Raw genomic sequence first — 11,928 nt, forward strand, 5'->3', positions numbered from 1 at the left:
ATTCAAGGGCAGCATAGCAAATACAACCAGGGAAGCAACAGGATGATAAGAACCAGCTAGAGAGCAAGCAGCTCTTACGCATGTTGCAATCACACTACAACAGCACTGTTGTGCTACACACATACCCGAGAAACAACTACTAACCAACCCCTCCACCATAAGGCTGATACATTGCCATTAAGGAGCACTTCAACAAACCCAACCCCTACAATAACAACATCCAAGCAAACTAGTAGGCCATGCTGCCTTTTAAACTGCCTTTCACCATCCCCACCCAAGTACAGCTCAGCTGGGTCCACAGATGTATGTCATTAAATTAATTATCCCAGAATTACTTGGTGAAGACCCAAACCTCATTAACTCACACTCTTCCTCATCTCAAATTGAGTCCTTCCAATGCTTGATTCTGTAGACATTTTACCTTCTATTTTTGAAATGTCCTTAAGATACAGAGGGGTATGAAAGGTTTTATCCATGTCTTGAAGCTGTGACTGCTACTTTCTACTTAGCTTAGACTGAGGCTGAGATTTGGGTGCACAGGAGGAACACAGGCACGGGGAAGATCATTTCAAAGCAAGGTAGGGGACAGTCTCACAAGATTTCCACTATTATGAAATCTCACAAGATCAGCCATTCTTACCATGTTGGAGAACTCATTTTGTGGCAAAAGCTTCTGATAGAATTTTATTTTTTTAAGACTTCTGGCCTCCTCTGGATTAAGAGGGGACATGGCTCTGCTCCAGGCTTGGATGCCAGGTGAAAAGGGTGTGTCTGAATCAGAGGCTCCCAAACCAAATTCAGAAAGTAGGGCTGGGCCCAGACTCAAGGATTAAAAGTTCCCAAGCTTTCTTAAATGTCCCTGTTTCAGGTTCTCTCGTGTAGCCTGTCACATTTAAAACACACAGCATGCTTCACAAGAGGCAGCCTTTTAAAATAATGTTCTCCTCAAATATTGTTACAGGTTGATTGCAGACACCTTGGGGCTCAGAGCAGACAACTCTGGAAATTGTTCAGACAGAGGATCAATAGAGGGGCATAACTTAAAAACCATGTTAGTTGTAGAGACAGCCTCTGGAAACAGCCCTGAAACTGTCCCCACAGTTAAACAATCCCAGAAGAATTAGGCATCTGTCCCTGTTAATTACTGCTGGGAAACAAGGCATCAGAGCAGCAGGAGGAAAAGATGGGTTTGATTCTTCCTAGGTCTCATCTGCTATACCAGTTTTTTAAATAAGCAGTGTATGGTGGAGAGAACTTGTCCCTGGGCCTGATACAAACCCCCATAAATTGGGTGAATGGACCATAAGCAAAATGCAGCCCCGTCCAGTTTCCAGTGTCTGGGAATCACTGACTCCAGCTGCTCTGGGGAGAACCACAAAGAGGCTCCACTGCTCTCGGATAAGTTGCCCCAGTAGGTTTCTCATTGCCTTTATTGAGTGTTGGGTCAGACCCCGTGCACAGAAGCATCTGTGATCAATGAACACATGATTTGCTAGTTCTGCCCAAGAGCTTATTCACAGTTAATCCAAACCAACTTGATTCATGAAACTGGCTGGAAATCTCATCAGAACAGGCTTTGCAGAGAGATTTCTGGCACTTTTTCTTCCAGCACTGGCTGAAATCAGAGCAAAAAGAGACTTCAGACGCCTCGGAAATATTTTGTTAGATCTGGAGATGGGTGATTAATTCACAAAAAATAATAGTAGCTTGCTCATTTTCTGACTTTCACTTTTTGTCCCTATGAACAGAGGTGTTTTTTCTTAGGTTTATTTGTTTTTCAGAACTATTTGTCAAGTAGTTTCTGCAAACAATTTCAGGTACTTCAACAGCATTAGTGATCTGCAATAAAAGCAGGCACAACAGGACACATAGGTTACATCTTACACTTCAGAGTTTTTCACCTTGATAAGCACACATCTTAGGAACAGGTTTGCAGGGAAGATTTGCACAACTCTCATTCTGAAGCCTTTTCATGGATATTTTGGATAATTGCCTCAAAACAGCCCATTCCCACAAACATTCCTCATATGACATCTGTGTGCTCAAGCACTCCCAGCCAGGGAACGCGGAAAGAACAGGAACACAATCAAAGCACGTTACTTACGAAAATATCTGCAGCAAGTCTCCAAGAAGCGTGTTGGTGGAGTATCCCCAGATGGAGAGATTTCCATGGATGAAGCAGTGAAGTGGTCCAATACGAAAAAAAGAGCACGATGAACTGTTTAAACTTCAGGATGTGTCTGCAATGAATGTAGGGAATGAATATAAGATTATTTCTTCTTGTACCCACAGCAGCACTCGTATACCATGGTGACATACAGAGAACAAATGGTGAAACAAGCTCTTGGTCTCACAGTAACATTGTTCTGTTTGTTGTCCCTGAAGGCTTTCAGTTAATCTTCATCTGTGGGTTTGGCCACAGAAATGTACTGCTGAACCTCCCCTCTCTGATTTCTGTATGCAAACTTGAAGCTTCTTGAGGATTTTTTAACTCTTTAATTCACTGTTCATGTATTTCAGGGGAGTCTTTCATATTTTCTGTACCGCTCAGTGCCTTTGTAAGTGTAGAGTTGTTGATCGGGTCTTTTTTTGACTCGCATGTGCTCCAGAGCAGTGCTCTTGTAGAAACAGCTGGTCCTACAGGGAGGATAGACAGCTAAACCAGATATTGTGTTAGAGCTAGCTTGGCTAGACCTTGGTATCTCTCACCTTAGAGCTTTCTCCCATTTTCACATTTCGTGTTGGGGAATGGAAAGCAATTCAAAGGATCTGGCTGTATCAAGCCAATTTACCAAAAGTAATCAGCAATCAGAATTGATACCATATGTTTTCAAGAGCTCATATTCAGCTTAATGCCTAAAATTAGATTTAGGCTTTGGTGAATAGCAAGCAGGAGGGAAACTCACTGTACTGACTATTCATCTTCTCCAAAAAGCCAGTCCTCCTGTATGTGCTGAACACTTCTTAGGTGCCCTCACTTTCTACACATGCAAGAATCACTGTTGCCATTCAAGTGCAGCTTGCAGTGAAGTAGGAGCAAGCCAGGCAGGTAGAGCTGTATTCTTAAGGCAAAATAACCTGTGTTCTTTAATTGCCCAAGAGAAAAAAGAAGTTTTCACTTTCTTCAGCTTTGCCTTCGTAATCCGCTGTAAAAGTGAAATTTGATGCTCCCAAGAGTTGGTATGCTGTGGAAGAGAGTCTGATACAGGTGGCATGCTGGCAGGCCATGAACCCAGGCACCCCATGCCCCCATCTCCACAGCACCCAAGCGTCTCAAAGGCACCAGCAGCTCCCTCCCACTTCAGGCACAGGGCTCCAGAGAATGCACTTATTTCAGCCCAAATGCTCAGGTTGCTAAACCACCTGTGGCATGTTAGTTGTTAAGTAAGTCTGATTGATGAGCAGCATACTGATCATTTTAGAGGAGATAAACCAGACATTCAAGATGCTTGTGATGGAATAATTCAGAGAACATGGTGAAATGGTATTGGATCCCTTGAGATTAAGAGCCTGATTCTCCTCTCACCTATTTTGGTGAGAAGCAGGAGGAGCTGCCTTGTCTGTGGAGCCAAACCTGTAGTAAATGGTTTGACAGGAAGAATCTCCTCCTTGGATGTTGGCAGGACTGCACTGGAGTGAGGACATCTGGGTCCCCACACCACAGTAACATCTGGCTGCCCAGGGAACCCAGTTCATTTCCACAGTCAGGACCCTGCAAACTCTTGGAGTCTGGGGGCTTCCAGGCTCCACAGCATGGAGGCAGGAGCCTGAAAGCCCCACAACAAGCTTGCAGTTCCCATTGCTGCTCCTGGAAGGGAATCCCAGACTTCTAGGTTCTTCTACACACCTCGATAGGCCTGAGTCTGCTCAAGCCATGTGAACTTCCTTTCAGACCCCAGTAACTAGTATCAAAGCCACAATACACTGGGTCATGGATATGGAGCCCTCCTCAGAGAGAGCAGAGAAAATGAGATGTATAAAGGCAGGGATTCAGGCACTGATGACTGCAAAGTCACCAAGGAAAGGAAGGAAGAGAAGCAATACGACATGAGGGGAGCTCAATTTGCTGTAAAAATCATAGACAGAGATATAAAAAGCTTTATAAAATATTCATTCTGCCTCAGAGTTCATGCACAATAAGAAATCTGTCAAGGCAAACATGGGCCAAACAAATACACCTGGGAAATGCTGAGGCAGTTCTCCTGCCCAGTCCCCTTAGCACATTAATATGTCAGGTCAGTGAAAACAGGGCTGGACAATACTTCAGTTTATAAAAAGGTCAAGGTTATTTTCAGCCAGCTGTACTTGGTATGTGGAGCAGCCCCAGCTCATCACATCTGTCTGTCCCTAATGCTACACCCCTGTGGGATTTCAGAACTTTGACCGGAGTCAGTAAAACCAAATAAATCTCTGTTTTAAAAAGGACTGCGTAGGAAACTTGCAATGTGTAAATCCAGAATAAACAGGAGACTGTAGAAAAATTATGCCTAGTGGTTGCCACACAGAAATAAACCCTGGGGATGAATCACATGGGGCAACGAGGAAGGAAGAAATTATCATAACTGAGACTGAAAAGAGGAGACCTTGCTGAGACACTGCAGCAGGAATGAGAGTGAAAGGGACCTAGCTACAAGCTTGTGCAGTCAGTGCGGGGCTGAGAACACTGCCTCTTGACTTGGGTGGAGCTGCTTGACTTGGTTGACTGCTGCCAGATGCTCTCATGTCTTTCTGTTGTACCCCGGTGCTACTCACAGCCAGAGTGACAAGAAAGAATAAACTCACCCAGCCTGTCCCCATGCCAGTGAAGAAACAGGGATTAAGGGCAGAAAGTTGACACCTTGGCACAAACACCTTCCTCAAGCCCCTCATGTCACCAGAGTGGAAGATGGGTCATTACTAATAAAAACAGAATGTTTTGGTTTCAAAATTATCTCAGGGAGCCAACGGCTGCTGGAGCAAACAGCCTATTTCATGAGACTTTAGCAAGGGAATAATTTAATGGAGCTCAGATAAAAGGCAGTCACCTGGAACTCAGATTCAGAAGAAATTGCTTTTTTTCTGAATTACTGGTTCAGAGGGTAAATAAGGAATATTCATATGACTGCACTTTTCTTGCACACTTTCCCTGATGGGTGCACTAATGAACTCTAAACCCTATGGGGAAATGCTCTCAGTCCCTCCCCCCACCTCCCAAGGAGCAAGTTCTTTATTGAAAACTAATGATTGATTCTCTTTTTCAAAATTAACATCTGCAAATCTGGAGGCAACTTCAACCTCCCTCAGGCTGAACTGTTCAAACAATTACAGGTATCATATATCATCAAAATACATACAAATATGTATACATCCAGTCATTTTAATATGCCAGCATTGGGGGAGGCATCATCCTGTCCAGTGGCAGGTCACACACCAGGATGAAGTTGTGGCATGGCATACACAGCTGCAGGAGACCAAGAGAAGCCTGTAGGACAAGATCCAGAGATGTAAGAGTGTAACTCCACTAACTTCAGTGGGTTGTCACAAACAAGACTGTTCTGTGTGCTAGGGACGCAGAGCTGGAGCAAAGTCTAGTTAAAAACCAATACATGCTGCAAGGAGTGAATAGATTTACTGTGGTGCTGAGCTGGTAGGTGGCTCGTACCTTTGTGCCTCACATTATTAGCCAAGTAACTACAAGATCTAGTATGAGGTGAGACTTAGCTGAGGGTAAAACTCGAGAACACACATTTTCTTAAAGCTCTTTATAGGGATTTGGAATCAACTGCCAGTAAATGAGTAGTTAATGTCTTTGCTTGCAGTTAGGATTGTAAAACATGTGGATGCGCATCTCTGTTTGGTGTCTCACTATAAAATAATTTCAAGGTGCTTTATGAAGCTTCTCATTGTGATTTCCTGACTCAAATCAAGGACAGAATTACCAGCATTTAAAACTGAGACAGAAGCCTAGGAAGAACTAGTTCTGGGGTTGATTTTATGTCCAGTGGTGACCTCTTTGACACCATTTAGCATTCGAGAGATAAACTCCCTGACTTTGCAGCTCTAAAAAAGCTCTTTATAATTGAATCAAGCAGATTTAGATTATACCAACTGATTTAATTTTTTAAGCAGGAAGTAGGGATTTACTTAGACTAGTGAGAAATGTGGGCTTGCAGGGGAAAGGAATTGAGAAGATTGTCTTTATATAAGAAATGAGAGAGAGATTAAACTTTCAAAATTATTCAAATATGTCATTTCAAAGATTTTAGTTGTTACAGTTAAAAAATCTGCAAACACATTCTAAAAGCTCACAATTGAAATAAAACATGACAAAAACATTTTGACTGACTCAAGCTATGTTTTTCTTGTTTTCATTCATTTCAAAGTGCAGGCAGCTTGTTCTGCTTCAGGACAGGAAGATTTAGAAAATCTTAGACGTTCTGGTGAGGTGGAAATGTGCATCTCTAAGACCATTTAAATTCCTGGATCTCCTAGAGCTGGAGACAACTGCTGTGGTGGGTTTGTGTGTGGTGGGGTTTTGGTAGCAGGGGAGGGGGCTACAGGGGTGCCTCCTGTGAGAAGCTTCTCAGAGCTCCCCCAGCTCCACATCTGACCTGCCTCTGGCCAAGGCTGAGCCCATCAGCAATGGTGGCTGTGCCTCTGTGATAATGTATTTAAGAAGGGGAACCTGAGAGGAGGAGTAGTGAGGGAAGTACCTCTTCAAACACTGAGGCCAGCTGAAGAAAGGAGGAGGAGAAGGAGGGGAGTTTCACCAGAGCAGAGACTCCCCTGCAGCCCATGGTGAGGCAGCAGGGCTGCCCCCTCTGCTACCCATGGAGGTCACTGGTGGAGCTGATGCCCACCTGCAGTCCGTGGAGGACCCCATGCCAGAGCAGGTGACCATGCCCGAAGACGGCTGGGACTCTGTGGGAAGCCTGTGCTGGAGCAGTCCTTTTGCTGGGAGGACTACAGCCCATGGAATGGGCACATGCTGCAGCAGTTCTTGAAGAGCTGCAGCCTGTGAGAAGGACTCATGTCAGAGAAGTTCATGGAGGATTGTCTCCCGTGGGAGGGAGTCCACGCTGGAACAGAAGAGTGTGAGGAGTCCTCCCCCTGAAGAGGAAGATGTGACAGAAACAGTGGGTGATAAACTTACCACAAGCTCTCCCCCCCCGCCCCTGCCCCACTGAGCCTGTCAGGGTGAGGAGCTAGAGAAATCAGGAGCAAAGCTGAGCCTGGGAAGAAGGGAGGGATGTGGTGAAGGTGTTTTTAAGATGTGGTTGTATTTCTCACTGTACGACTCTGTTTGATAGGTAAATCAGTGGTGGTGGTGTTCAAATTAAATTGATGTTCTTTTTCTTCCCCAGTGGAATCTGTCTTTTGCCCATTACCAGAATTGGTGAGACATCCCACCCTGCCCCTGTCTCAATCCCAGAGCTTTTTGTTTTATTTTCTCCTCCCCATCCCTGAGGGGGAAGGAGTGATCAAGAGGTTGCATGGTGCTTAATTGACCTCTGGGTTTAAAACACAACTGCATTGCCAGTGCACTCTCTTGCCACTTCTCCATCTTCCTAACAGTGCATTGGCATGGACAAAGTATATGCAGTGAGGCAGGTTACTGACAATGGGTGGCAATACAGGTTTACACTGCCTCTGCTGTATCTTCAGTAAATATGGCTCATTTACCGGCCAGCCAAGGAGGACAAGCTCTGGGGTTGTGTTTACTCTTAGGGAAGGGCAATGCAAAAAGGATGGCTACTTGACACTTGCATGGGTCAGGCCAGATCTGCCCCACCTATCCACCCCATCCAGCCCTCCCTTGCTGGGACAGATTCCCAGACACCTCAGCTATGTGCTGGCTGCCAGAGCAAACTTCTCCATGGAGAGAGCACCCACCACTGAAACTGAGTCCATGGGCACCCATAAAACTGCCTGTGTGACAGATACCGTGACTCTGCTAGACACTGTGGATCCAGGTGGCTTTAAAAGGGGAAGAAGACAGACTCATTCTAGCTCAAAGCTCAAAAGCAACCACATCAGGGCAGAGCCATTGCTTACAGTGATTAAATCCTGCTCTAAATCTTGCTCTAGTCATGCTATTGGAATAGTCAGTCCCTCACTCTTTACCACACATCCCAGTGGTGCAGAGATTTGCCAGAAGCTGGTCAGACCCATTCATGCAGAATAGATGACTCTGGCCTTCCAATGAAAGCTGCAGCTGCTTTGTAAAGCTGTGGCAGATGCACTTGGGTGGTTGCCTGAGGCAGTTGGTATTGATGTGCAAGCCAGAAAAGGGCAGCAGGTCTGCCCAAATGGCAGGATGGCCAAACACAGCCTGGACAGCACAGTGAGCAGCTCCTCTTCTCCATCAGAGGGTGGACGAATGGCCTGAAGAGGGACAAGTCAAAAAGTACTTTCTTAGGCAAAAGAGTCATTGAAGGCAACAGGCTCCCTGACTGTTCACAGGCTAAGGAAAGAGCTTTGGGACCACAGGCTTGGACTGCACAGCTGTATCTGGCCAGTGAAAGGAGGCTATGCATGCCGTACCTTCTGCTCTACTGTATTTTCAGCTCATGCCCCATCCTGGCAGGCAGCAAGGATGAAAGTAATTTGACATGTGATGAACCAAGGTGAGCCAGAAATGGGAAGGCAAAGGAAAGCCAAAAGCAAGACAAAGAATTGGCTTACACAGAGCACCAGAGCCAAGCACCTGCCCCAAAGGATATTATATGAAACATCACTGCTAGCACTGGGTTGTTCCTGAAATAAATGTTCTTTGGCTTCAGGGCATACAACAGAAGCCCACTTCATTGAACCTTCTGCTTCCAGCATGCAGTTGGAGAGTGTTTGTCCTTCAAGTCACTCCAGAACCATGGTGATGGGCTATCACTATCAGCTGACAGATGGATTTGCTTCTCTCTTCTTCAGTATGTGGAAAGCCATTGATCCACAGCCTCTCCATCCCTGGTCTTTTCCCTTTCCATCAGCTGTGGAAGTCCTCCATGCTCATTCTACCCGTTATGGGTAAGGTAATCAGCCCTGGACTTCCCCACTGGTATCAAAATACAACTTCACTGCTATTCAGCAGCTCTCCAGCAGCCCACCTAAAATAAGCTGGTGATTCCATTTGAGTCCCCAAGGAAAAAACAAGCATATATCAAGACCAGCCCTACATGTCACTGCAGAAAAGATGACTTCAGAGTCCCTGGAGACACTAGCTCACCAGGACAAGGCAAGTCAGGCTGCTATACCCATCATAGCATTGCTATGTGAACCAAAATGACTAAGCAACTCAAAAAGGTGCAGCCTACTTCTGCCCAGGGAAACAGGTTCTTCTGAAAGCTTGATCAGGCCTGAGAAACTAGGCCATGGCTTAGCCCATCCCAGTTGGTTGCAAAGGAGGTCAATTCCACCACAGGATCTGAACTTGCACTGATAAGAACTGCTTTAATGAGGAATCTTCCAGACTGGCAAACATACAAGGCTTAACATTCAAATTGTACAGGAGGCCATCACACAGCCTGTCCTGGGTTGAGTGAGTGGTGGAGTTTTTTGGTGGCAGGGGAGGGGGCTATCGGGGCGGCCCCCTGTGAGAAGCTTCTCGAAGCTCCCTCAGTTCTGTTTGGGAAATTGAGCCAATAGGCTGCGCCTCTGCGATAACGTATTTAAGAAGGGACGTGGTGACGGGCAGTGGGACTTGTGAGGAGGAGTTGCTGCAGCTGCATGAACACCAAGGTCAGTGGAGGAACGGAGGAAGAAAGGAGGGGGGAGGTGTGCCAGAGCAGAGACCCCCCTGTATCCTGTGCTGAGACGGCAGGGCGGACCCCCCCTGCCACTCATGAAGATCTACGGTGGAGCAGACATTGATTTATGGCCTGTTGCTCCTGCTCAGACTGATCAAGGTGCTGTGCCCGAAGAAGGCCAGAGGTCTCATGGGAAAAGGCAGCCCCGCTGCTGTAATTCAGTGCTGGGAGGATTGCAGCATGCGGGGGAGTCCCACGCCTGGAGCAGCTCGGGAAGGGCTGCAGCCATGGGAGGGAATCCAGTCGGAGGAAGTTAGTGACCCATGACGGAGCAGTGTGGGGAACGCTGCGGCCCATGGGAGGAATTCAAGTCGGAGAAAGTTTGTGGAGGACTGTCTCCTGTGAGAGGGGGACCACGATGGAGCAGGAGGAACAAGTTTCGGACACTCCCCTCACCGAAGATGAAGGAAGTGGCAGCGCTGACTGCACCCCCCATTCCCTGCCCCTGCGCCACTGGGGGAGGAGGTAGAGATATCGGGAGCAGAGCTGAGCCCAGGAAGAAGGGAGGGGTGGGGGGAAGGTGTTCTCAAGGTGTGGCAATGCTTCTCACTGTCCTACTCTGTTATGTGTTGTTAGTGTCTGTAATAAATGTATGTTCTTTTTTTCTTCCCCTAATGAGTCTGCCTTTTGCTCGTGATCATAAAAGGGGGATTTTTCCCCATCCCAGTCCTATCTTGAACCCCAAGCCTGGCTCTCTGTCCCTTCTCATTGCCGGAGGGGTAGGGAGAGAGAGCTGCTGCATTGTGGTTGGCTGCCAATCAGGACCTAAACCACGACACAGCCATCTCCTGATACACTGGCATGGCGCTTCGGGCAAGGAACAGTCAACCTAAGCTGACTTATTGTCACCTTGCCACTCATAAAAAAAATGAAAGGATCAGAGTTAAAAAGGCCAACTATAACATAATGCATGTCGCTGTCTTCAGTTATACTGCACTGAATCTGCCACCACCATTTCTCTCCTTCTGTTTGAAAATTGCAACGATGGCACTTTTCAACCAACTTTCATGAGATTTTACAAAACAGCAGTCTGATGGGAGGGTGGTTTAAAAGATTACAGAAAGGAAAACACAGGACAGTGGCTCCTGTTTGAGACAGGTCAGCCTCAGGACCTCAGCATTTTCTGTCGCGCAGCCATGCATGAAGAACGGTCAGGTGGGAGCAACGCATTGCATGTAGCATTCAAACTGGTTCAAGGGTGGTCTTGTTTTGGAAGGGGACGGCAAGGGACTATGCAGACACTTAAAGGTGCAGAAAGAATAATAATTAACATGTCTGTCTAGTTGTTCAGTTGAACAGATTCTCCTCAGAGCCAACATGAATTGCACTCCTGATATAAGTAGAGTGGTGATCCTCAAATCAACTGCAGGCATAATCCATCTAGAGTTTCCAGAGACAGGCATGATGAGCATCCTAGTGACTGACTCTGGCTCCTTTGGCTGGACCAAGAAAACAGGAAAAACAAAAGCTCCACCCATGGAAGTGGTGTAAGTGTGAGCTGCCAGCACGTTGCTTGTCTGAGCCAGTGCAGCAGTCATGTGGAGCAACAGGCTTTTCCATGACATGAGCACTCATGAAACTTTATCCCACCAATATAACAGTGATTTCTTCCAACTTTTAAAGCAACATTGTCAAGAGAATGGGAAAATAAAACTGGCTGCCCTACGTTTTTGGTGCTGTTTGAGAGCATCAAACCCAGAGCTTTCCAGAATTGCTCTTCTCTCTGCAGTGTTTGTCACTGTATCACACAAAGGTACAAAGCCACTTCCCTGGTCTCACTTACTTTTACACTTGGTCATGGCTGAGGGCAGCCTGGGATTGAAGGATGATAACAAGGCACAGCTGAGGGAGCCCAGCTCAGTCACAGGAGCAAGTCCTTCCAACCTCACCCAAGGTGATTCCTCTTTCAGACACTATTCATCCATCAGCTGTGCCTCATACCACAGAATTTTTTCCCCACCATTCACCCCCTCCCAAATTCCCTAGCACATCCATACAGAAAACACCTCGTCACACTTTGAACACCACCACCAGTCAAGCTTTTCTTTTTCATCTGTCTGACTGCCAGCCCCAGCATGGCAGGGCTGTCCATTTGCAGAACTCAGCACTCTAATCCATTGACTTTATATATTGTATGGGATTGTCTATT

At 46.4% G+C, this 11,928-nt stretch overlaps 1 protein-coding gene across 1 annotated transcript in view; it reads right to left on the minus strand.

Annotated features, from left to right (window-relative positions):
* The window catches only part of SLC15A2 (solute carrier family 15 member 2), a 66,239-nt gene extending 64,031 nt beyond the window's left edge, over positions 1-2,208 (minus strand). The window contains exon 1 of the mRNA XM_033003542.2: positions 2,105-2,208. Within this exon, the coding sequence (XP_032859433.1) occupies positions 2,105-2,171 (67 nt within the window). The 5' untranslated portion in view covers positions 2,172-2,208. The remainder of the gene's footprint in view (positions 1-2,104) is intronic.
* Positions 2,209-11,928: the final 9,720 nt, after the last annotated feature.

Source organism: Tyto alba, unplaced genomic scaffold, assembly GCF_018691265.1.
Source record: "Tyto alba isolate M040663 unplaced genomic scaffold, T.alba_DEE_v4.0 Super-Scaffold_7, whole genome shotgun sequence".
In the NCBI taxonomy this organism is placed as follows: domain Eukaryota; kingdom Metazoa; phylum Chordata; class Aves; order Strigiformes; family Tytonidae; genus Tyto; species Tyto alba.